Source organism: Lactuca sativa, chromosome 3, assembly GCF_002870075.4.
Source record: "Lactuca sativa cultivar Salinas chromosome 3, Lsat_Salinas_v11, whole genome shotgun sequence".
Taxonomy (NCBI): Eukaryota; Viridiplantae; Streptophyta; class Magnoliopsida; order Asterales; family Asteraceae; genus Lactuca; species Lactuca sativa.
In genome coordinates this window covers 70,423,414-70,450,796 of record NC_056625.2, presented here as the reverse complement: position 1 = coordinate 70,450,796, position 27,383 = coordinate 70,423,414, and the positions used below count along the sequence as shown (strand labels likewise).

Here is a 27,383-nt window from a genome sequence, read left to right as displayed (position 1 = left end):
TTAAGAGACAAAAAATAAGAGGCCATCAAACAAGTTATATCTGAATTTTTAAGAGGTTACCTCTTAATTTTTCAATTAAGAGGTAAACAAACAGGGCCATAGTGGACAATATACAAGGGCGGAGTTAGTAGGGGGGCTGCCGGATGCAGCGCCCCCTCCAACCATTTTAATTGAAGTGTAAATGTACCAATGTAATTATAAATTATATAACAAGTCCTTATAGGTTGTGAGAAAAGCCCATTAAGCCCCTTGTGTTTTAATAAGCTTAAAATAATATGACGTGAAAGATCATAAAAGCTTTGTGTTACGGTGCTTTCTTTTAAGTTTTTATTAATAAGATAAGATATATTTTAAATTTAATTGTATTCTTAACGGTTTTTGTAATATTTAATTATTATATTATTATGATTGGTAATTTGGATTTTTATAATCATAAGGCAATCATAATAAAAAAAACCATAAATTTAATGTCTTTTATAAAATTTTAGACTATATTTTTATTGGGATATAACACTATAGTTTAATATATTATAAGGATGTTAGACCATCAGCCCCGTTATTCTTAGATCCTGGCTTCGCCCCTGACAATATATACATGAGTCCGCTAACAAGCAGTCTTTATAGTCATTTTATTGAATAACTCTACTACATACCATTTAATATGTGTAAAATCTTGCATATATTGTGACAGACTAGATAAAGATAAATCCATCTGTTGCTATTCGTCAATTATTGACTTTCGAGGGAGATTTGTCGTCATTCCGTAATAGGGACAGATACTTTTGTTTTGTCATGAAAATCTTTTCTCTTATTATGATTGTATTTTTATATAAGAGAGGACTCAACAATATTTACTTGAATATATATTCTAGGTTGATCGTCAACAATTACAAAAGACATAATTAGGAGAATCAGGACATTGGCAAAGTGATCAGACTTATTTCTATTTCACAATCAGTTAAAATGATATATGGGCTTTAAGCCCATTTAGCCATAAGAGACATCCCTCCGGCGCCAAGCAAGACGGCGGCGAAAGATTTGATTTGAAGCTTAATGCTTCCTTGTAGCTTCGGACCCATGAAATCAGCGGCAAGAAGATCGACCAACGCCATGTAGATAAGTAGTCCAGCAGACGAAGCATTGAGTAATCCCACAGTTATCAGGGCGCTCGGGCTATTCTCTTTGTAAGTCTTTGCCAACCCGATCCCAAGAGCAATACCAAATGGAGTCGTTATCGAAAAGAAGAAAACCATTAATGCTTTCTTTAACGGCTTGTACTCCGCCTGTTATCATTTATGAAGTTATAGATATCTTGTTTAATAAAAGATACAAATTTTATTACATGATGAACAAATAATATACCTGAAGAATGCAACCACCAAGTCCCATGCCTTCAAACATTTGATGGAAACAAAGAGCTGCCACCAGTGGCTTAATTGTGCATACGTCATTTGAGGCCCCAACTCCAAGTCCAATCACTATCGAGTGAACAACTATTCCAAGTTCCAGTACCTAAAGTTACATAAAAAACGATGATTTCATTAGATTGTTAAAGAATATAATACAATAAGACAAGTATGGTATTCCCGGTTTTTATTTAAAACTCACCATGGCGACCACACGATAACGAAGAAGTTGTTCTCCTATTGGGCTCTTTGGGCCATGATGGTGTCCATGTAAATGCGTCACACCACCACCTGCCACGGCCATCTCGTGGTCTCCAGTGACCGACTCACCACCTTCAGCTGATATTGCGTTGTTCTTGGTGGTATACATGCTTGTAGCCATGGAATCGACCATGAGTGTGAAAATGGCAGATAACATAGCAAGAAAGCCTGTAAACGGAAACTTATGCCATGGGTTATTAGACAAGCAAGTAGACCTTAACATGTCAAAAGAATCCGGCAAGACATGCATAAATCCGGTGGCCAAAATGATGCCCGAAGCAAAAGCTTTAACAATAACAAAAAGGCTACGATCTGGGCTAAGGGCAGGGATGGAACGAGTGATCAGAGGTAGACATACTCCGATGATGCTAGTGACAAGGATTGCAGCGATGCCAATGATCTTCAAGGGCAAAGCCTTGGATTTATTATTACAAGGGTTATTGGTTTCCTCTTCACATTGTGACAAGGCTTTGGTGCATAGAAATACCATGAAGATGATGACAGTTGAGACCATTTTGGAAGTGGAAGCCATGGTTATTCAAGATATCTAGTCAACTGTTTGGGATAAGTATGAGTGAAGCTTATGACTTATGAGGTTGCTGTATATAGATATATATAGAAACATATAGTTCGGTGTCTACATAATATATACAAACATTTGTGACATCATGTGTTTGTATCGACCCTAACAGGGAATAATAGAGAATATTTTGATGAGATACGACTTTGGGGTGTTATTGGGTCAACTTATTGGTGCATTGTTCATGGCACTCTAGCTAATGTACTTTTGTCAAAATAAAAATTAATTTTAACTCAAGTAAAAAGTAATTTTAACTTAAGTTACGTTGTATGACAGAGAAATTAAATAACTTTTTATTTTATTTTATTTTTTTAATTATCTTCCGATCCATTTAAAATTATAACAAGTGTCCTCAAATGTAATTAATTTTATAATAGAAAGAAAAAGATAGAAGGATATTTGATTTATCTGTATGATAATATTAGGCGAATTGAGCATGTATGAAATTACCTGGTTAAAATAGAAAAAAAATGTAAATTAAAAATAACTAAATCATTCTTATTGACAATCAAATAATAACTTATAATATATATATATATATATATATATATATATATAATTAAAAAGAATTAAATCATTGTTATTTATAAATAAATAATAATTTTATAATAAATCTAAAAATGATTTTAAATATTATCATTACGTTGAACTATATCAGAAATATAAGATTGAAACTTGGAGTTATACATATACAAGGTTATTAGTTATAATAGAAAGAAATATAAGTTGTTAAAAATAACTAAATCATTATTGATATCTATTAAATAATAATTTCTTATTAAGCTAAAAAGTTTATTTTAAATATTATCATTAGATTGAACATATGATAAAAGATACATCTATTATAAGATTAACACTTAAAATTGAATAAGTTAGGTGGTTGTAAAAGTCAACCAATTCAACCAAATAAATGGCAAGTTACTCGGACTCAACCTCCAACCAAGACGAGTTTGGCCAGCTCGTCCAAAAGAATCAGATATTAATCAAATTCAGTCCAACTTTGTCAATCTTAGACATGTTCAATTCAAGATGCCCAGATGCATAATTTTGTTTTAATAAAAACCTTGTTTGAACCATTAAAATTTTGTTTAGAAACCATTTTCTAAAATCTAAAACTTAACCGAACATTTGCCAACAAAGACGATCTCATCAAAAGTATACATTTGACATCCTATAAACTATAAAGATAGGTGTAAAAAAGTTCTTTTTTAGAATATTTCACAACAATTCCTATTTATAAAGGATGAGACATTATTATCACCATAATGTGACGAAAACATTTTAAATAAACTCCTCTTTATTTGTTATTATTTTCATTTTGTTAAATAACATATTAAGTAGATAAAATAACTAAATTATGTTATCCAAAAATTTTATTGTTCAATAATTATATTCTTCAATAGTATCGTAACTTTTTATCCAAAAAAATAAACATTTATTGAATAAGTTTTTGTTAAATCCCAATATCATAAATCCATTAAAGCTACATAATATACAAAGTTCTCTTATATATATTTTCATGATACAAAATTTCATTATAAAATGAATTCAATTATAAAATATAATCGAATATATTTTATGATTATAAATCAAATGGATTTTCTAAACAATTATAATTTTATATTTAGGTAATGTTTTTTTTTTGTATTTATTTAATATTATTTAACAAATTTATAATATTATTAAAAAAAATTGAAAAGTCATGAGAGTTTAAAGTGAATGTGAGGAAAAGAAAAATGTTTCCTTTAGGTCAACCGATATACCATCGACGAACCCGGTCGTGGTCTACCTGACAATGGAAAACGGGCATGCACACCAGCCCGGTTGTTCATGGTCACCCGTTTTCATGGTGGGGAGGATGAAGGGCAACGCCCAATCGTATTCCTCTTCTCTCTTAGTCTTTTCATGTTTCTCTCTTCGATCTCAGTGAAGAGTATTCAAGTGGTGGTGGGGTGGTTTATGGTTGCTCAAATGACTGATTTGGAAGCTCTCCACCACCGTTGTCGTGGAGAGTATAGTAGATGGTCTTATAATATAGAATTATAAAGTATATATAAAGTATTTATTTAATGACTAAATAATTATATTAATTAAAATCAGATTTATTAATTAAAAGGATTGTATGGTGTTTGAAAATGGATGAAGAGATCGGGATGTACAATGATTTGGTGAAGATCGGTCTTTTTTGGGTATTTAGACAAAACGACGACATGTGGCTAACTCTTCTTGTCCTATACTAGTTTCTCTATTCCATGTGTGGCATCTGCTCGATTTCCACGTTGCTATCACATAACAACACCCACTAATTATTATTTTGTTCAGTATTGTAACAGCTGTTATGTATGGACTATGGAGACATCGCATTGAAAGGCTGACCTTGCTAACTTCAATGGTGTGGAGCAACACTCAAACACCACTACATACAAACGACTCGGTTGTTTCTCGTGGACTACTCGATGCGGCTCAACGAAATAAAATGGGAAACGGTCATGAGACCGTTTGTATTTACACAATTTTTTTCTCTTTATTTTATACATTTGAAAATCTATTCAATCAAAAATATAACAACACCAAAAACACCTTTCCATCAACACCCACACCCGAGCACAATTGTTTAATTCTAGAGTTATATTAACCTACTAAACATCAAAAGGTCGCCGAGAATACCATGCAAAGGAAGCGAAACATATGATGGAAGTTGAAGCAAAATTCTAAGAACACATAATATTACAAAAAGAGAAAAAAAAATGTTTTTTTGATGTGAACACTTGAAAATACTATGAGAACAAGAAAAGGTTGAGCGGGAGCAATAAGAGCGAGAATCACTCATAAATGACATGACAATTCTTAGGACAAACACCGTAGGTTTGGCACCCGAAGATCTTGAAGTATTGCAAGCATTGAAAGGGAAGACTCGCAAAAAAAATTAAGGGCAAAATTTAAATTGTTAGGATCAGTATGATATAAGTTTATCGTATTTTCTTTTTGTAATCTTGTAATGTTTTCAATTTTAGTTTAAATGTTATGTTTTTATTTAAACATAAAAGTAGAGAAGAACGATGGTGCACGACGAGTAGAGTGGTTGCTTCACTGGTAGCCCATGTCGTCGCACCACCACCACGAGCATCGCCGACATATGTTGCTGCTGCTTCTTGTTTCCCACTCCGTCTCCTCCCGAACCTAAATTCGTATATGGGGAGGCCTAAACGTAGAGGAAGGCATATGAGGAAACGAAAGCGAATCGAGTATAAAGCAAGAAACAAAGGTGATTGGAGGATTGAGACGGCAAACCGATGTTTAAGCCTGAGTCGATGAACAATACTCGACTGAGCCTTGTAATCTTCATAAACCGCTTTGTGCTTTAAGCCTTTAATCTATATATAAATTATATATCTTATTTAAATGATGGAGCATTTTATAAAATTATATTATATATTTTTGTAATTATTGAAAAAATTAAAAATGAGAGAAAAAATGACTTGGAAATTAAAATGGTTCCCTTGTGTGGTGTGTATTTCCATAAAAAGAATGGTGTTATGTGGAGAGTGATGTGACAAAATTTTGGTGTGGAGAGTGAATCATACTACCCACCTACCTTAGGATCAGTGGCGGCCTCAGAGGGTGTGCGAGTGGTGCGGTCGTACAGGGCCTTCGATTTTAAGGAGCCTCCGAATTTTGGAAAAATATATAGTAACGGTATTGGTATTTTCATAAAATACATTTTTATGTGTTTTTATTAAAGAAAATTAGTAGGTAACTATATAAATAATGTAACATTTGGTTGCAATCTTAAAGTAATTTTAATTGTGAAAAGAAATCAAAGAAAATAAAAAAAAAATCAAAATCTTATCAGAAAAGCTTCGATTTTTATGGTCTTTGGGGTCAAGGAAGACACTCTAGACTGCTCAATGTTAAGGCTTAATGGATTCGGAGCTTAATCCTCATTTTTGGTCAGATTTGGTCTCATGAAATGAGGAATAAGACCTCACGACGTGAGAACATGTTCGAGGAAGTTTTTGGGAAGAAATCATGACCTCACGACATGTGCATAAGGTGCTCACGATGTAAGCATCTCCTGTGCAAGTTTTGGGCTCTTTGAATGTTGGCTATCTTGTTCTTGGACTTATCCTTTAGTTTGGGATCATAATGGACTAAGGATTTTAGAGTAATGGACTTCTGGTTGGGCTTGCCTTGCTGGGCCTGCCCTAATAGGACTTGGATGGTGAATTGGGCCTTAGTGGGCCCAATGGAGTTGGACCATGTTTGGGCCCAATAGGCTTGGGCCAATTGTGGGCTAGGTTAGTTGGACCATTTATGGGATTAGTACTTGGTGGTTTTGCCATGGTTAATTATTAAAGAATGTTTGGTTGTTTGATTCAGTTCGTGGAAGTCGATTTGCAACAATTATGGGATTTATCTACCATTCGAGGTGAGTCTTCTCACTGTTTGTATGGGTCGAAGGCACCAATTCCGGCCCATTTGGTTTATGTATGGTAGGAATACCCGGGGGTTAGCCCTAGGAATTATGTATGAAAGACCAGGAGGCGGCTCCTGGCACACTATATGGTATTATGTATTATAGGAAGACTAGGGGTTAGCCATATGCATTATGTATGATAGACCAGGAGGTGGCTCCTGGCACACTGTATGTTGATTAGCTATGTAGAGTACTATGTATGCTAGTTGCCTTTGTGATGCTTGCATGGAAAACCAGGAGTTGGCTCTTGGCACTTGTCTGTAAGACCCATGGGGTGGCCTCCGACTTGACAAGAAAGACCACGAGGCGACCCGTGGCATAATAGCAAGACTATGTGCGGCACATAGCAGCTTTATTGATTATGATATATGAATGATATGTATGGCTCACAGTTATCTATGGCATGTACGGATCAGTTGATATGTATGGTATGTGGTATTTGGTGAACTCACTAAGTTTCGTGCTTACGGTTTTCAATTTTGGTTTCAGGTAACCTCCAATTTTCAAATAAAGGAGCTCAGAACGATCGTAACTCATACACCCGCGTTTTCCATAATATGTGATTTCTGGGAATGAACTTGATAAATGTTTTATTTGAAATGCTTTTCAATGAGTGAACAAAGTTACAAATGTGTTTTAGTTATATTAAAAATGAAATTTTTACCTTGGATTTTTGGGATGTTACAAGTTGGTATCAGAGCCTTGGTTTGAAGGATTCGGGCATACTCTCGGGTGTGCCTGAACTCAAACTGAGGGATTGATAAAAATTTTATAAAATAAACATTTAATTACAAAAGAATTTCTAAGCAAAGAAAGGGGTGTGATGCATGCAATCAACCGAGCTCAAGTAAGTGGTTCCCAAAATACCAATACATGTGTGTTATGTGATATGATAAGATTATGTGATTCGCATGCTAGATTAGAGCTAAGGATCTAGGAGAGATGCCTTTGTATGCTTATATGATCTTGTAGATTTGCATAGTAGAACTGATCAACCAGTGGTAGGATGGCCTGTTTAGGTTATGCTTGATTGTGTGAGCCTTCGAATTGCATGCTAGTGCAGATTCCTGATTAGAGGATAAAATGGTTTTATTGGAGTATGTTGATTAGATTTTCCATTGTCTGAATGTTGCTTTCTTTGTGCTTTGTGGGATTCTTAGCAATGTGAGCTAGCTACTAAGTGAATATGTAAGTCACATGTGGCACGTGTGAGATAATCTCAGAGTGATGGACTTGGCCCTATTGCACAACTCTCGTTTGAGTCCAACTGTTTTGAGATTGAGTGTTTTACTCGAATGAGTATCTGATCTCTATTGCATGTGGCTATATTCATGAGGTAGCTAGTTGACACTAATGGGAATCCTTCAGCAGTTGAGGACTGGGTGGGTTTAGGAACCTAGGATATGCTGCAGTGAGTTAGTAGTACGGTTAGTGAGTTTTGGGTGCATCAGTTTGACGAAGTGACTTAGAGGATTTGGTAGGATTGCTGAGGAAAGTATGGATATGTGTGGAAGGTATTATTAGGCTCGTACTACTAAAAGCACATGATCCATACTCGAATCGGTGAGAGTCTTGGAGAATCTAAGAAGCTTATGGGAGGTGGATTCTTGGATATGTTTTGATTGTTGGCATGTTGTATTTCAGTTTGGTGATGAGCACTCAGGGAGGTGGTTCAGGTTATGGTTCTGGTACGGTTTCTGGCTTAGGTTCGGGTACTGAGCCGATCAGTAAGCAGATGAGGGAGTTCATCTCGTTGGAGATTACCCGCAGTATTTTAGAGCAGACTCCTATGATATTTGATTCAGCCAAGGAGGGGATTTTAGAGGTATTGAATAGTCATCTCGAGACCTTCCGGACCGATATTTTAGTAGGGCAGGTGAGGGCTCATCTGGAGCGTGAAGCTTGTGGAACCCTGGGATCCTTTAGGGAGGAGGGTCCTATTGTTAACCATTGTCCTTTGGGATCGGAGGTGAGTTGTGCACCAAGCCTTCAGCAGAGTCAACTACATAATTGGATTGCCGTAGAGGTTTCGTAGTCCCTCCGCAAGGAGTTACCCGACACCAATGGGTGTGTCACCGATAGAGTGGTCGTCGGTATTAAGAGGCGGTCCTCAGCTATTCGGGGGGTTGATGAGGTGGTCGGGGTGACCCGGGAGCAGGAGATTCGTTTAGATAGTCAGCTGAGGAAGAAGAAGCGGACTTCTAGTCTAGCTCGCTAATTTGGGTAGTTGGATGTTGCCGTAGGCGGTGTTAGAGACCTAAGGGGTCGAGTGGTTGCTCGAGGGATGAGAAACACGGGAGGATGTGTGTAGCAAGTCTAAGTGCGGCAGGTGTGGATGGAAGGGTCATAAACGCCAATAATGCACATTAGAAGTAGAGTTATGCCATTGATGTCATCAGCCGAGTCATGTCAGGGCGAATTGCCCCCGCTCAGCGGTTGGGACAGCTCCGGTTTCATGCAGGCTTCGGAAGGAAGGGGGATATGAGGTTTCTTCAGATGATGTTGTGGGTATGTATCTTTCGCTCTTTTCGGTTCTATCTGTATTTTGTGGTTGTGATTTTGCATCGGTTGGGTAAGTGTATCTCTGGTTTATTTCTCTGATCATGTCTGAGTTATACCTTCAGCTATTGTTATATGTCATTTGCATACCGTGAAGTACTAAGTGGTTAGTGAAAGGTCATTTCCCTTTAGTTGGTTGGGTGTGGTCAGTGTTATCTTGGGATAGGGTCAAGATCGGTTTAGGGGCATTGTGTGAAGGTCAGCGGTCAGGGTCCGTAGGATGGTTATTCGACATCGTCAGGATTCGGTGGTTTTACTAGTAGTCCTTGGAGTGGCTGTTGGAAACGCTAAGGGAAGTGACTTTTGCTAAGGCATTGGTTGGAGCATCTGTCGTATGGTCTTTTAAGTTCAGCTAGTAATGGATCACTAGCATTAGTAAGCATCGGTTGCCATCAGATCGATCATTGGAAGGTAGGAAGGATCGGAAATCCTTCCATTTCTCGTATGCTGTGGAGACTTAGTCGAATCGAAGTGGGTTGAACCGTTCTAGTACCCAAGACAGAAGCAAGTGCGAAATTGGGATGAGCTCGTATCCCCATCAGGAAAGGAATTGTGACACATGTGCCTGCTTGAATGTAGGATAGTGTGAATTGAAAGTTCGGGGATGTTAGAACATGTGTGTGCTCGACTTTGGGTGTGTTCGGATTGGTAATCAGCGGTAAGACCATCGTCAACGTTTGAGTTAGCGTGGGAAGTGATGTAAGACTATGGGATCGTCTTAGCATTCACCAGTAGCCAGACACCATGGAAGGTGTTGTACGACTGCGGGATAGCTGTAACATTCACCAGCGGCCAGATAGCGTGGGCAATATGGTAAGACTACGGGGTAGCCTATAGCATTCACAAGTTATTAGATAGTGTAGAAGTGTTTAAGACTGCGGGGTGACCCGTAACATTCACTAGTTGGCTGACAGAGTAGAAGTGTTGTAAGACTGTGGGGTGGCCCGTACCATTCACTAGTTGGCAAATAGTGTAGCAGCGTTGTAAGAATAAGGGGGTGGCTCATAGAATTCGTTAGTTAGCAATTAGTATAGTGGTATAGTAAGACTGCGGGGGTGGTCTATAGCATTCACTAGTGGTCAGTTAGTGTGGGAGTGTTGTAAGACTGCGGGGTGGCCCGTAGCATTCAACGGTCCCTATTCGACAGTGAGAATGTGACAAATCGTTGATTCACTCACAGATTCCTTCAGATGATTTAGGCCAAGGCGGGTCAGCCGCACGAATGTGAGTAGGCCACAATATGATCAGATTCGGGAAACGGTAGATCATTGGAGAACAGGCGTGATGTAAGACTACAGTGGTTCTGGTAGCATTCACAATTCGTATTAGATTCGATGGCAACAGGTATTCGGACTGTTATGATCAGGGGAATCAGAAGGAATAATGGATCCATGAGTGGCAATATGGTTAGGGCAGATTTCGATAACTTAATTTCTCTTCGGAAGTCGAGGGGAGCGACCGTGAGGTTGCTCTTTGGCTCAACAACCAAGTGAGAATCCGGTATTCCATATAGTTGGCAGATAAGTTGGGACCAGGGAGGTCTCGGTTCATTCAAAAAGTGGATAAAAGGCATCATTATGTTCAGGCAGAAGTAGTGATGTGAGGATTCGTGTGTGTGGAGTAGCTTGACGATCGAAAGTGCTAAGTCACTTGCAGTAGGATTAAATAATCTCAGAGTAATTGATTTGACCCTATTGCATAGCACTCTCGTTTGAATCTAACCGTTGCAGGGATGAATCTTCTACTCGAAGGATTATCTGAGCCTTCTATCAAGTATAAGTGCTCTACAATTGATTATGGTCAGTGATGTTGTTTCTAATGGTAGCATCAAGATAATCAGGGTTGGAAGTGTGCATTTGGTCGGTAATTCGAGGAGGATTAATGTGACATCCCCTTTTTCTCGGCCAGAAAGGACCGATTTTGTTTATGCTTTATAAAAATCAGAGTACCTTTTAAAGAAATACGTTGCGGATTTGTTCCAAAAAAAACATGATAAATATGTTATCAAATCATTTCTGAGGAAATGTATTTTATTCATTTTAAAACTTTGGGATGTCATCGTCAATACATAAACATAACCATAAACAAAACTTACATTCATTTACACTAATGATCTACATCCCCTTTAATCTCTCAGTGTAAAGTAGCTTCGTATTGATACCTGTGATACAAATAAGATGAGTGGGTCAGGTAAGGAAACCTGGTGAGCACATAGGGTTTTCAATCCACAATAATATAATTATTATGTTTAAACATTAAACAATCAACCCAATTACCCATCCCCATTATCTTCTTTAATCTTAAGGATGTACCCTAAGAATCAACTATTTCTTGCTCATTCATTCCTAAGGATTAGGAACGAAGTCACATCGTCACCAGGGTTTATACAACTTAAGGAATAGGAACGAAGTCACATCGTCGCCAGGGTTTATCCAACTTAAGGAATAGGCACGAAGTCACATTGTCACCAGGGTTTATCCAACTTAAGGAATAGGCGCGAAGTCACATCGTCGCCAGGGTTTATCTAACGAGTGCTAAGTCCATAACTCATTTATCGACAATATTATTTTTGGCAAACCACCTGAAATACATGTCAATGAGTTTTTAGAGTACACAGGGTGAACACGTCGTTCACAACACCTACAGGTTGCGAGCCTGCTAGTGTTCCACTAGAATGTCTAGAATAGTCAGTGGTTATCATCCATACTCTGCTAGATGACGGGGCCAACGTTTGGGTAAAGGTTTTTCTCACTTTTCACCTCTCACCCTCATCTCATGATCTATATCGCCTTTCATCTCACCTTCCAACTCATTTTTCATCACATAACAACTATTTTAGCTACCCATGTTTTACCCCAACATATTTGTAGATACAAAATACATATACAATTTAAATCATTTAAAATGTATATAAAATCGATCATCCAGCCTAGACAAAAAGTATTCAGATAATATGCACACATAGCACGTAATTTTATATAAAATACTTCATATCTACGTGTAAGATGAAAGTAATATGCACTCACTTTAGTAGTGTGATTGGATAGAATCTAACTAGAAACGGTCAGCGGTTCATCGTTGTCAAGCTCAGGAAGGGAAACGGCCTTCGGAAACGAGAGAGAGCGAAAAGAAATGGTGTAAGGAATGAAAGGGCTGAACTTGCTATTTATAGGGTGTTATGTGGACATTCACGTCATGAACATGACAGGTTCACGTCATGAACTTTCATGGGTCATCCCGTAGCTTTAACACGTGTTTTCTATCCCTGATTAGTGTCCCTGACATGTTTCACGTCGTGAACTTCATGTTCACGTCGTGACTTAGGGCGGCTAGGGTTTCTGCCACGTGTTATGCCCTTAGACAGTTGCATCTTCGGAATGTCATTACTTTTGCATACAAGCTCCATTTTTGACGTTCTTTATATCCACGCATAGGCGGAGATGTACTATAAAATTTTCTTTTAGGTCACAAAGGCTAAAAATTATTATCATAAATTCACTTTTTATGATTCCCGTTGTCGTGTTGGTTTTGTCGCGAAACTTCGACAGGTCATAACTTCTTCGTTATAACTCGAATTTCAGCGTTCTTTATATGTACGGAAACCTTGTGACATATACTACAACTTAGTTGAGAATATTTATTCTAAATAATACTCTATCAAAAAGTTATTTTTGACGCTTATCGTCTCTAAATTGACTAGCCCGAATCTGCGGGCGTTACAATTATCTCCCCCTTAGGATAATTACGTCCCGAAATCATCAACATAACAGGGCTTGTATCATGACTCCATACGTTATCTCTTCAACCTAGGTAAATCGTAACTTCTATGTTCCTTCGAATGAGTATCTAACTCTTGGACTTTTTTAATACATTCGGTGCGCAATCTTGCATTTACTCCTCGTACTATGTTGGAATTTCAATTGTAACCTTCGAGTTACAAAATAAATCTTTTTAAGACTCGTTATTCTTCTTAAAATACTTAAGATAAGTTCTTTCCTTCATCTATTGTAACAGACTGATGGGTCATGTTCTAATGACCTCTCATCGTATGATGCAACGCTTAGACTTAGGTCTCTTAGAGTCGAATTCCATAATGGAATATCCCTTCCTTCATGTTTTAATGTGATATAATCACATTTTAGCATGTAGCATTTCTAGCTATAGACTTCTTACTTAAAAAATGGTCGCGAAACTTCTATTGATCGCTTCGATTATCTTCCACTTCAATCTTATGGCTTAAGTCGAATGCTACATCGATCTTGGTTCTCTGAACCACGTAACATACTCCTCTTAGTCGGACTCGATTTGATATGACCACTAGGGTCGGAATAATAATCATTTTCTTAGTCATTACCGAAACGATGGTAACGACAGACATAAACAAAACAGAATCAATTACTAGCTTCTTGGTAACCTTGTGACTTTCCCTGATCCCAGTGCGAGTCATGTGCTTTCGGTAGTATAAGCCTCTACCACCATTCACACCTACTCATACTTGTCCCAAGTATTGTCTCGCAGTTTTCCAAGTCACCATTCAAACATTTCAAATAACCACTTAACACGCCAGATAACAAAACAAAGGTTTATATTATTTCTTGAAACGGTTACAAAGATGTTATAGTTTAACCTACACTCTGCCTATTATAATAGGCTACACTACATGATTCTATTCATATGGCTACTTTTTTTTTTATCCTGGTGATAAGACATATAGATCCTCACTCCTGATCTCCTGCACTGTCACCTGCTTCATCGAGGATCATCTGGAATGCTATTTCCTTTGGCCTTGGTGGAACATTGGGCCTTGTCGTATCCTTCTTCTTCGGGCAGTCCCTCAAGATGTGCCCTTCTTCATTGCACCCATAACATACATTCTTGTTGAAGGTGCACTCATTGGCATAGTGCCCAGGCTTCCCATATTTAAAACAAGTGACCTCTCTGTCACATTTTCCAGACTGCTTCTTCTTGCACTTCTCACACCACTTCGTTTCGGCCTCTCCTCCAAATTTCCTCGAACCATACTTCGAGAACTTTCTATTCTTGTTGGAACCTGAAATACATGTGTATTTATAGTCTTGTCTAAGTAACGATGCGTCCGATATTCCCAGGATCCTTTCACTAGTAGCATGTGTATACCATGAAGGTAACCAATTTTACTTTCTAAAGTTTGTAGATGGTCATAGTCGCTGGTACGGTAATGGGATACAAATAATGTGTTATATATATATATATATATATATATATATATATATATATATATATATATATATATATATATAGAGAGAGAGAGAGAGAGTTAAGTTCAAATGAGAACACTATTTAATGTGAGAACGTGAGAACACTACTTTATGTTACTATTCTACTATGAATTTAATAGATATTGTATTGTAGTAATTATAATATGAATATATTCAATTTTATATTGCTATTCTACTATAAAATTTATAAATAATATGTAGTAATTTAGTATATTCTAATGTGAATGTTAAATATGTGATTGTTCATATATTCGGTGATGAATAATATTATAAAGTTATACATACAAAATTTTAATGTGAATATTAATGTGTGATTTTTCATATATTTGTTGATGAATAATGTCATATCGTTCTATATACAAAATTCATAGTAGAATAGTAACATAAAGTAGTGTTCTCACGTTCTCACGTTAAAAAGTGTTTTCATTTGAACTTAACCCTATATATATATATATATATATATATATATATATATATATATATATATATATATATATATATATATATAAGTTTTGAGTGAATATTAGATATATGATTATGAGGATTTATGTCATTTGACTTGAGAATATTTCCGGATTTTCGAATGAACCTAATGTCATAACTTGAGATATGTCAAATGTTGATATGAAACATGACAATCATAAAGATTATTTGCATATATTACATAAAATTTAAAAGGATCGCAAATATGTCAATTAAAAGGACAAAATGTTTCTATTACTATGTCTATGTCGATTAAAAGAACAAGAAATATCGATATCAAAATGATTCTCCCTTCGGTAGTTACACAATCCAAACGTTAAGTCATTCCAGTAAATCTAAATCACCCATAAAAACATCAAAATAATCGCATTCAAAACTAACCTTTTGGGGAAGAAAAGGCATAAAATCTGTGAACAAAATTCAATAACATCATCAAACATATGAACATAATATTGCCACCAACATCCAACATGAGACCAAAGTTGTGCTGCTTCATCACATTTACAAAACAAAGTATTCATAATGTCAGGATGATTGAAACACGCTAGGAATTGGCATGACATGGTGTAACAAACTAGTTCCCAAGGAGATTAATGTCCTTGTGTGAGAATTTTGTTTGGATTGGTTACCTATTAGGATAACTTTGGAGAAAAAAAGATATTGAGACATTTTTACGGTAATTTTAAATTTAGAAGTTGAGAATTGAGACTACAGATCAATAAGATCATTTATTTATTCATTGTTTTCTTGCTAATGATTTGTGGAACAAAATTCTTCGATGGTTTGATATTTCATGTTAAGTTCTTCCTCAGTGACTGTATGAAGATCTCGAAAATTTTGTACGGCCTAAAGAATGTCAAGCTTTGTTCTGTTGTGGTTAGTGTTGCATTTTTTAGATTATTTGGAGATTCTCGAACAAAATGATTTTCTCTTAGACTACAATTAGTAAGAATGTTATGTTCCATGCTCAGGGCTGACCTTACTGTAATAAAAAATAAGCCCTTGCTTAGGGCCCCCAATTCTAAGGGGCCCCCTTAACCAGCCCCCCTTAACCCAAAATTAAATTAGGGGATTATTTATTTAGATTCTTCATTCACACACATCAGTAGAAACCATTCGGCAGAAACTGTGCAACTGTTCTTCACTTCTTCTTTCTCTAACTAATTATTGATTCCATTCTTGATTCTACTCAGAACCGTAGAAACCATTACTTCTCTGATTCTTTATTCTTCTTCTAATCTTCTTCCTAGCGATTTTTGATAAGTTGATTGATTTTTCTTTTTGAAAAGGATGTCAAGTATCAAGATTAACTCAACCGATTTGGTGATTCATATCCTGAATCCTGAAACTTGAAAGGCTGATTCTGAAAAGGTATGTTATATTTTTCTTCTTCGGTTCTTCCTCGATTCTCTATTTCACCATAACTAATAATCTATTTCACCATAACTCTATCAGTCCATTCTCCATTGTTGATTATCTATGATTGTGAATTTGTTATAATCTAATAATCTATTATCTATGATAATCAATAAATTTTGTTATTTTGATATAGAAAATAGAAATTTGTTTGATGTAGTATTTTCTACATAAAAGAAGGAAGAAATATGTTTTTTGAACTTTGATGTAGATTGTAGAATAGCCTTAATTTATTCTTTTTTATGATTAGATTATCTATTAAGGTTAATAGGGCTTATTTATTTATTTATTTATTTATTTTTAATATTCATTGTGTCAAGTTGGATTTTGGAAAGAGAAGGGTTTAATTTATAACATTAAGTATAGTAATGACAAAGGGCTTCAAATTTTTAGTTCGTTTAGAGCCCTCAAATTCGTTAAGCCGCTCATATCCATACTATTTTATTGTTTTTGTTTTCTTCCACTTCCAGCAAACTCATTTTTGATTAAGAACTATGTATTATTTTAGACTAGTTTACAATCAATCTCTTTTCTAATAAAACATTTTAACGTCGTTAAAAAAAATTTGTATTTTAATAGTTTCCATACTCTTATAAAATAAATAATATACAAAAGACGTCGAATATATTAATGCGGCAAAACTCATGCCGGTTCAAAGAATTTATTTCGGAATTTATTATTCTTACGTATTTCTTTTATATATCGTACTTCTTTGTAAGGTAAATCCATAAACTCTAATAATTTATGAGAACTCTATATCTTATTAACTAATTAATCATTATTTAATAACGTGACATACTGATAGCGACATAGCGATTTTTTATAACACCATGCTATAAAGTCGTAACGGTTGACTAATGGCAAGGTCCGTGGTGGGTACATGTACGGTTAAAACCACAAATTTATATATTATCATTGGAATAATTATGGATTAATTAAGAAAGAATGTAACTCTCTACCATTCAATTAATAAAATAGCATTAAGACTAATACCTATCCAATTCCAACAACAAGGCATGATTCTACGACTATTGTTATATACCACTATGATGCCTATTTTTTTATAAGAACGTAAACAATGTATAGTTTAACAAACTGATTGAATGAATAATTGAATGAGATGGATTGTTTAATTGACGATTCAATATATTAAAATATTTTTATTTAGAATGATTAACAAATAAATGTTTTTATAAGATAAATATATGTTTTATTAAACTTTTATAGATTTAAGGAAAATTTTATAAAGTTGTATGAAAATGGAATTATGATGTCTTGACAATGGATTGACCACAAACAATATAGGATAATGATATATGCTAAGATGTATGGATTTTATATAATAGTTTTGTGTTAAATGTGTGAGTTATCTTGATTTTAGGTCTGATTAAGCACTAATTTGGTTTATTTTTCGGTTTTTAGGCGTTATGGATGACTACCAAATAAAACAAAAGAGAGATGCATAAGTCAAAAAGGAAACCCATCATATTTTAATGGGGTTTACATCACAAAACTAACATATCAAGAAACCCATAATCAGAATTGAAATTAGCAAGTGATTAGCCTACTTTTCATCAATTTGGCAGCCCATTTTATCAAACCTAAGCCCTATTGGCAGGTCTTTTAGTAAGGAAGCTGATTTTTCCACGGCCTTTATTTATCTTTCCACTGAAAAATTAATATATTGGACAATTATGCCATCCTTTAATTATCGAAAATAGAGAAAGATCTTTTCAAAGGAAATGCATGGCTCTCCTTCCTGAAATCTTCTCCAAGAATCCCCCTTCACTCCCATTACTAATGCATCTCGCCTTCATCAAATTTGAAATTGAATCCCGTCCTCACGTGCTTCCTTCAATGATATCGTTCTAAGTTCTTGATCTTTAACCGTTAATGATCTCTTATCTTCTCATTACCCAAATAAAATTCAAGTAAATTCATCTCCATTTTAATTTCGTTTTCCACATCTATCCAAAACCTTTATTGCAATTTACAGAGAAAAAAGTGGAATCAGAGGTAAAATCGACAAAAATGAGAACTTGAACAAGTTAAATGGAACTAAAGTTTGTTTTTCAAATGTTACAAAGTTGTGTGGTTTCAATTGACATTATTGTATATTGTCTCGCTATTCGATCGGGAGGTGTTAAAGATTCATGGAAAAATGATTGTCCGACCACTAAGAACAACCTTTTAGTTGGTAGGAATTTTGGGGTTAAACATTTTGTTGTATTATCTGCAATCTGTGTGCAAAAAACCCTTCCCAACCTGGCAAGCAATTAACGAGCCAGATTTTGCCTTCAGTAGTGAAAGATTCCTACCCATGTCGCAACTTGATGAGCTGTGGTTGAAGTTCGTCGTCTTTGACCTTCTCAATTCGTTTTCGATATGGATTTGCATATCCTTGTTTTCTGGAGTACAAATTGTTGACTTTTTCTTCAATTCTAAGCTTGTTGCTACATTTTCACCATTTAATTGGGAAGATTTTTCAATCATATAGCTTCTTAATACCATTAACAGCCTAAAAATGTTGAAATCATCGATAATAACTTAAAAACGCAAAAGATTAAGGTTTTATGATTCAACGATCTGTTATCATATCTTAACTTCATCGTAAAGTTTTTTCTCCCAGGCGTATAACCTCCCTAACGTTGATAAATGGCTGCCGGATTCCATTCCTCCGGTCTCCTCGAAGATATCACTGCTACTTGCTACTATTGATTCTCGTCCATGTCGATACATTAGTTCTTTGACTTTTTTCTGGTTCTTGCCTTTCTTCAATATTTCTGAATTAAAAAGAGGGACATAATTGTCATTACATTAATTACTAGGTGTAAAATCCGTGTAATACACGGGCTGATTTAAAAAAAAAGATTAAACATTAAAATGTAAATAAAAAATATTTTTAAATGTACAAGTTTAAAATAAGAAAAAAAAACATATTTATTGCAATTTAATATCATATATATGATATTTAATATTTTACATATATAAGTATATATGACTTTAATTTTAAAAAATTGAAATAAATAAAAAATTAACAAGTGGATAATATTTATTTCAAAAATACCATAAAATGACAAGTGTCAAAATTCATGAAAAATTGACATGTGGCAAAAAAAATCTTTCATGAGAATTTAGTGGATGGATAAAAAACTTATGTGGAAGAATCAGTTCCATTCTAGTAACCCTACAGCTTGTCTTAACTCTTAAAGCAGGCCATCAAGTCTTGATTCAAGACCAATAGGGCTGACCAAATTTAGCTTACAAATCTAGCAAAAAAAACTGCCCGGAAAATCAGCAATATTATCCTAAACTCCGCGTCTTGTTGTCAGCCTTTTTGTGATGATATACGCAATAAAAATAGCAAATAGCATTTTCAATTGGAAAATAAGCAGAAAGTTAAGAATTGTTACACTCAATAACAACTTATTTTATTGATCTTTTCGTACTTTTAAAAGATGGATAACGTAATTCTTTTTTTTTTTTAATTCAATATTTTACAATATTTTTTATTTTAAACAATATCTTGTTTCGTCAGTTTTACAGTCTCCTTTTTCATCCATTTCATGAATTTATATATAGAAATTTTTTGCAGTTTAATATACAAAGTGACCAAATATAGGAGAAGCGCCATGGTCCAAGATTGCCAACATTAAAATTATCGAGATATGAAAAATAGAATAATAAAGTGTTAATTTCTTGAACTCTTCTATTTATTTTCAAAAGCATAGTCCAAATAGTAAAGGAAACAACGTTATGCTCGTGAATAAATCATCATGAATGTATAAAATGGCATAATCAAGTGCACAATGTAACACATGAAAAACCAAATACCATGATTTTAAAAGTTAGATAACTCGCTTAAAGATTTTCACTTCGATACACGAAACATATATATATATATATATATATATATATATATATATATATATATATATATATATATATATATATATATATATATATATATATATATATATATATATATATAGGGAAGAGTTATATGGAAAATGAATGATTAAGGCAATACATATTTGAACCAATGAAAACATGACAACACATCACTTCCACAATACATTACTTGTGAAGAAAGAAATGGACACGTGTCATTTGATTATTGGTTCCGGTAAATGTTGCCCTAGTTATTTTTTTTTCCATAGAACTCATTCCTATATATATATATATATATATATATATATATATATATATATATATATATATATATATATATATATATATATATATATATATATATATATATATATATATATATATGTTGTACAGTCGATATTTCATGACTCAAATCCGTAACCCTCCATTATTAAATACCTATGGTTATATTAATCTTGCTCATAACTAATTCATAAAAAGTTAGAACATGTCATTTTCACAAAATTATGTTACTTTTATCACCCAAATCTGCCTGCTCATACTTGTACATCATGCATCAACAGATGTAACTTTTAAGATGTTGATCTTTTTCATCTTAAGGTTTTAAGGCTCATTAGTTTAATCTTTAAAGTTTATCATTCTTTCTTTGATTTTCAGTGGGTGAATCATGGAGGAGGTATAGACAACCGGAGATTTGCCACCGACGAGTTTCAGATCAACCCTTCCACTGTACACAAACTCAGGCTACGATGGAAGTTTTTCACCGGGAAAGACATATCGGCGACGCCAGCCATCGCCGGCGGAGTCGTCTACTTTCCGTCGTGGAACGGGTTCTTGTATGCAGTGAATGCCTTCACTGGGGCTCTTATATGGCAGCAGAATCTCGGTCAACTGACCGGCCTGCCCGGAACTGGAACTTATGTGAATGTATCGGTCTCGAGAGCTACTCCGGTTGTTACCCGTGATCTTTTGATCGTCGGAATCTATGGACCTGCGGTCGTGATTGCTGTCAATCTTGCCTCCGGCAGGCTCGTTTGGTCAACAACAATCGATCCTCGTCCTCTCGCTCTCATCACTGCATCAGGCACCGTTTATTCCAGGTCGATCAATCAACTCAAAACTGGTGAACCAATAATCGTTAATTAACACAATCTACTGATTTTTTTCAATTTAATTTGTAGGGGATTCTATGTCGGAGTATCTTCTTTGGAAGAAACACTACCTGCAGACAAATGTTGTACATTTCGAGGAAGCCTTGTGAAGCTTGATACTCGAACAGGTGCGATCCAATGGCAGACATACACAGTTCCTGACAATGCCGGTCGACTCGGTGGTTATTCCGGTGGCGCCATATGGGGAAGCAGCCCCGCCGTCGATATTTCCAGGAGAATCGTGTATGTAGCCACCGGAAACCTCTACACTGCCCCGCCGGAGGTATTGGAATGCCAAGAGAAGCAGAATAATCAAACTACAAAACCCACACAACCCGATCAATGTACAGGTCCCGATGTTATGTTCAATTCGATAATTGCTTTCAATATCAAATCGGGAAATGTTATATGGTCTCGACAACTAGGAGGTTACGACATTTTCTACTTCGCCTGTTTGATTCCTAATAACCCCGATTGTCCTCCGGGACCTAACGTCGATGCTGACTTCGGAGAGGCGCCGATGTTGCTCACGATCAAATCAAACGGAACTTTACGTGACATCGTCGTTGCTGTACAAAAGAGCGGCTTTGCTTGGGCTCTTGATCGTGACAATGGTGATATCGTCTGGTTCAAAGTAATTACATAACGTTTTCCGTTCGCCGGAGTATCTGTTGTTAAAAGTACTGATCGGCGTTTTCCGGTTGGTTTTTGTATGAAGCTTGCAGGTCCGGGGAGTAATGAGGGAGGAGGGATATGGGGAGCAGCCACAGACGGAAAAAGGGTGTACACCAACATAGCTAACGGCGATCGTGTGAAGTTCACCCTTGCTCCGACTAACCAGACCACCACGGTGGGCGCATGGGTGGCGTTGGATGCAACAACCGGCCAGATCTTGTGGACGACAGCTAACCCAAGTAATGACTCATGTGAAGGACCGGTGTCGTTAACCAGAGGGGTTGTGTTTGCGGGATCAGTGGCTCCGAATGGTCCAGTGTATGCAATGGATGCTAAAACAGGGAGGGTTTTGTGGTCGTACGACACCGGAGCCACCGTATACGGTGGTGTGTCAGCGAGTTATGGGTGTATATATGTTGGGCATGGGTATACCGTTGGGTTGGGTGTATTTCATGCTTGGACCCCCGGCAACTCACTCTTTGCCTTCTGCCTTTTCTAAAGAATAGCACCAACAATAATTATCAAAATTATCAAACCAACACATTTTTTTACTATATATTTTAACTAACCTTTAGGAACTATTTACTAATAATTTATGTCAAATTCTTTAATTAACCATCCTTTTATAATTTCACGAATTAAGTACTGAACGAAAATTTTCGTATACCTCATATTGTAGTGGCATATAACTATAGAAAAACATCATCAAATAACTCCAAAAACATTTTGTACATGTCCTATAAACAGTAACAAAAATATAAAGAACATATCATTTGCAAGTGAAACAGATATGTAACACCATCCCATACTCATGATGTGCATAAGAAAATCAAACAGACCAAATTAACGAAATGCAAATACTTAACTCTCTGTTTTCTGTTACTACCAAACACTCTAGAGGAGAAGAATGAAAAGAAATTGCAAAAAGAAAACGTTAATTACATTCCACCTAACCTTGCTTTCTATTCTTCTCCTTGTTCAACATTTCTTGGATCCCAGGCCCATGAAACTCCGTCAAGTAATTAGGAGGTTCAGTGATGAAGCAAGAAATGACATCTCTGAGTGTAATAATCCCAATCACTTCATTCCCATCACCAACAACATAAATCCTATGAACAGATTTTGAAGACAGAGTGCTTATCACATCGCCAAGTGTCGCATTAAGTGTGCATGTTATCGGTGAAATAACCTTCATCGTCTCCTCTGATGTTGCAGCAATTGTATTCATAAAATCTCTTGTAGTCAGCCGCCTAAAACCACAAAATCCATAATCATAATAATAAAATAATGAAATGACCCATGATCGTATTGTTGAGCATTGTTGGCTAATCCGAAATAACGAATTTGTCTCATATTTGTAAGAGTGTAAAACTGCCAGTTTTATATATTTTTAAGTGTTTGGTTCTTTCTTTCTTCTCTTTTTGAAAGTACGAGTAAAAACTTTGGAGATTGTGGGTGTGATTGGATAGTCGATTTTCTTGTTCGGAGGCCTGTGGTTTTTCTCTGGTTTTGGAGATTCAATTCCATGTATCTGGTGTTTAATTCTCTATTATATTTGAATTGAATGATGCCACCAATCAAATATATTTTTAAGTATTTGTTTCTTTCTTTCTTCTATTCAAATAGTAGAAAGGTGAGTCAAAACTTTGGAGAGTGTGGGTGTGATTAGTTGGTGTTTTTTTACGGGTTTTGGAGTTTCCACATATATTCTTGTGTTTAATTTTCGTTACTATTTTTAATTGGACCGATAATTTGGAATCTTGGAGACAATTTTCCCAACACATATCATGATAGACCATACCTAAAGTTGGTGAAAAGTTTCTGCTTGAGCAACAAAAATCTGATATCTTTTATGCTCACATTACCCACAATTTTCTTTGTGGGGCCTTCGACAACCGGGAGACCACCGATTTGGTTATCTTTCATTTTCTTGAACGCTTCAAGAATAAGCTCATCGCTATCACTGCTAATAACCTGAGAACATTAAAAAAAACACGAGGGTAGAAATTGACATATGATAGAAAACCGAGGTTAAAATTGTAAAATCAGAATTTTCTCACCTTATCTTTGGCAACGAATGGAAGTCCTAATTCAGTTATAGGGTGCATAGAAATGGAATCAAACCAATCTCTTCCTTTGCATTGTTCAAGACCTTGAACAACTGCAGACTGAGTTATAAAGTTCTTAATCAATGGATTCCCGGGTTCTATGATAGGCACATTCCTTAATCTATACTTTGAAAGCAGCAATAAGACACTCAACATAGTGCTTTCTGTTGACACAGGAATAAATGGGGCCCAGCGGTAGCTTTTCACAATGGCCTTCACCTGAAATTTTTTAAAGGACTAAATAACCATATTCAACAAAATGCAAAATTTAGAGGTAAACTGACCTGAGTAGACTTAAAAGGCTCTTCTTGAAGAATAACTTTATAAAAATCCTCCCCCAATTCATCAGCTGCAGTGGGAGCATCTTTTCCCATTCCTTTTTCAGCCGCCACACCACCAGCAACAGCTGCACCAATGGCAGCAACTGTCAGTCCAGTTGCTGCCACTGGACCAGTAGCACCCAATGCTATAGCTCCAAGAGTTCCTGCAGCACCAGCACTTACTCCTGCAGCCGCTGCTGACGTGGCAGTCAAGGCGGCAGCTGCTAAATCAGCTGTTTCCAACACCCATAAAACTATGGTGGAGTAATCAAGGATTCCCAGGTATCTCTCTTTCCAATCCATACTATCTCCGGCATCAGGGTTTCTTACAGGTGCTGATACTATATTGGATTCTGACAGAATCTTCACTGCATCACCGATTGATGTGTCTGCTAGAATCTCAATCACTGCCAAAAAAAATGCCAGCTAATTAATACTCACTATAATTTTCACAACATCGATTAAACTGTTAAATATGTTTTTTTCTTTTTTTTTTAATATATGTAGTAATGTAGGTGTCTACAGTATAAGTGGATGTATGTATATATAATTGTTATTAGTTAATATTTGTATGTATGTATGTATGTATAATGTATCTACTCATATGTGTATGAATGTATCTATAGTAGATGTTTATGTATGTATCTACAGCATGTGTGTATTGATTAAATTGTTAAAATCTTAGTTAGGCCTTTGAGTTAATAAAGAACAAGAATAACATGCTTGTGAAAGCAGTTATGTAAATTCTCAAATCTAGTAGTGTTCATTTATAAAAAGAATTTGTAGTTTTGTGACAAATCTTTGAGGGATTATAATGCTACTAAGAAGTTTCCATGAAAGTTGCAAGAGTAACCTTACTAGTTGTCAAGGGTCATAAGGAATTCAAACAAAGAGATTAAAAACTCATTTTTCATACTACTTTAGAAACCTCATTACTTACAAAAACAAGTAAATAAGTAAGTTAATTAAAAATTAGATGCAATAACAAACAATTGGCTATTTGAAGTTTTTAACTCACGTATATATGTTAATTATTACTTGGACTTTCTCAACAACATAAAACTGAAATTGAAGATGACCTCATAAACATAGGCTTAAAATTAGTTTAAAACAACGTGAATGCATGAAAATTCACAGCTATTTATGAATATTAATTTACCTTTGCCTCTAGGTACTTGTGGAAAAGTTGAAACTGGAATTTTTGTGAAGGCAGCAGTTAATTTCTCCTGCAGTGAAGATGACAATGTCTTCCTGCTTTGAATCATATCAAAGTACGCATCATAATCTGAAACATCTGATTTTCCTTTTCCTTTTTCTTCTGTTTTTGGTGCTGCCATGTTCCCCTCTTACTATTTTTGCAACGTATTACCTATTACAACGATAAAATCCAAATAAAACTCCATAATTTACCCCAAAAAAATCTAAAAATCCCAAAAAATGGCAAGAACACATGATTCTACGTCACAATCGCTACTAATTGTTAGGATTTCTACTATTTGGAAGGACGTTATCGTATCAATAACAGATCATTTCATAAAAAGTTGTGCATTTGATTATTACGATACCATATTTCAACAGAATTCGTATCAATTGATCGATTTTGTTTAGCTGTTTATGATTTAAATTCGAAAAACGAATAGAACGATCGACGTACCTTGTCCTCTACGCGTCTTGAAGATCTGATTAAAAGGATCTGAAACAGAGAGGATGAAGAAATCAGGAATCATGTAGAGGTTCGTTTTGGTGGTTTTGTTCATATGCCACGTGTAAATGGTGTATGAAGTGGCGGGGATGGCTGATCGAAATGTGGCGAAGAATTGGTAAAATATAAATTGTTTCAATTGGCCCCTGGGGTTATGTATATTTGTATGTACAGTCCTTGTAGTTCATTTAAATGGATCGGATAAGTAGCATAGATAGTCGGCTTTAGAGAATAAAGTGAAAAGTTTCTTCCACCAAATAACGTCAGAACGAACGATAAACGCTGGTGAGCTATCTTGCATCATGAATAAATTAATTTATTATCTTGGATATTAAATATCTTTAAGAGGTTAGGAACAGCAAAAAAAAAAAAAAAAAAAAAAAAAAAAAAAAAAAAAAAAAAAAAAAAAAAAAAAAAGCTTTTATCTTTTTATAACTTTTTCTTGTTATATATATATATATATATATATATATATATATATATATATATATATATATATATATATATATATATATATATATATATATATAAGGTTAGGATTAAATGTAAACTACAAATATAATGCGAATGTATAACTAGTTTTGACCCATTAGATTAAAAGAATAAATGATTATCATCTTATGGTACATATTATTAATATGGGATAACATGTATTATATAAATACATTTAATTAATTGAAAAAGTTAATTAGTTATATTTATTAACAATAGTTGTGGAAAGTAAATATTATAATTGACTCCATTTAAACTAGATTAGAAAAAAAAAATTATATTTTTTACATTTTAAATTCACATCCTTCATATGATTAGTAAACCGTACCCATATTTTTTATTTAAAAGTTGGTTATTTTTGGTGCATTATTTAAGAATATGAGATTTTTGCATACTATAAATTCTTTAAAATTTTTTTCATTCTTTTGGTTTGATTGTGTTGATTATTATGTTTGTATTCTTTAAGAATACGATATAGTACAACATATTAGAAATTCGTTAGGAAATACATCATTCTTTTGGTTTGATTTTGTTGATTGAAAGTCTGTAACATGATTAATTTATTATAATCGAAGAATTCTTTGAGAATTCAAAAATTCTTGAA

General features: G+C 35.0%; 3 protein-coding genes across 3 annotated transcripts; 1 reads left to right on the top strand and 2 right to left on the bottom strand.

Annotated features, from left to right (window-relative positions):
* Window positions 1-850: 850 nt before the first annotated feature.
* On the bottom strand, window positions 851-2,262 carry LOC111891111 (fe(2+) transport protein 1). The gene is made up of 3 exons (XM_023887195.3): window positions 1,609-2,262; window positions 1,363-1,512; window positions 851-1,283 (listed from the first exon to the last, which is right to left on the bottom strand). The coding sequence occupies exons 1-3, from the start codon at window positions 2,197-2,199 to the stop codon at window positions 978-980; spliced, it is 1,047 nt and encodes a 348-aa protein (XP_023742963.1). The 5' UTR covers window positions 2,200-2,262; the 3' UTR covers window positions 851-977.
* An 18,485-nt stretch (window positions 2,263-20,747) lies between these two features.
* On the top strand, window positions 20,748-22,786 carry LOC111891126 (uncharacterized). The gene is made up of 4 exons (XM_042900182.1): window positions 20,748-20,896; window positions 20,989-21,431; window positions 21,513-22,116; window positions 22,201-22,786. Exons 1-4 carry the CDS (start codon window positions 20,819-20,821, stop codon window positions 22,654-22,656), a joined length of 1,581 nt encoding a protein of 526 aa, XP_042756116.1. The 5' UTR covers window positions 20,748-20,818; the 3' UTR covers window positions 22,657-22,786.
* Window positions 22,787-22,904: 118 nt separating this feature from the next.
* LOC111891110 (SNF1-related protein kinase regulatory subunit gamma-1-like) lies at window positions 22,905-26,641 on the bottom strand. The gene is made up of 6 exons (XM_023887193.2): window positions 26,240-26,641; window positions 25,745-25,954; window positions 24,550-24,992; window positions 24,218-24,484; window positions 23,959-24,131; window positions 22,905-23,407 (listed from the first exon to the last, which is right to left on the bottom strand). The coding sequence occupies exons 2-6, from the start codon at window positions 25,920-25,922 to the stop codon at window positions 23,107-23,109; spliced, it is 1,362 nt and encodes a 453-aa protein (XP_023742961.1). The 5' UTR covers window positions 25,923-25,954; window positions 26,240-26,641; the 3' UTR covers window positions 22,905-23,106.
* Window positions 26,642-27,383: the final 742 nt, after the last annotated feature.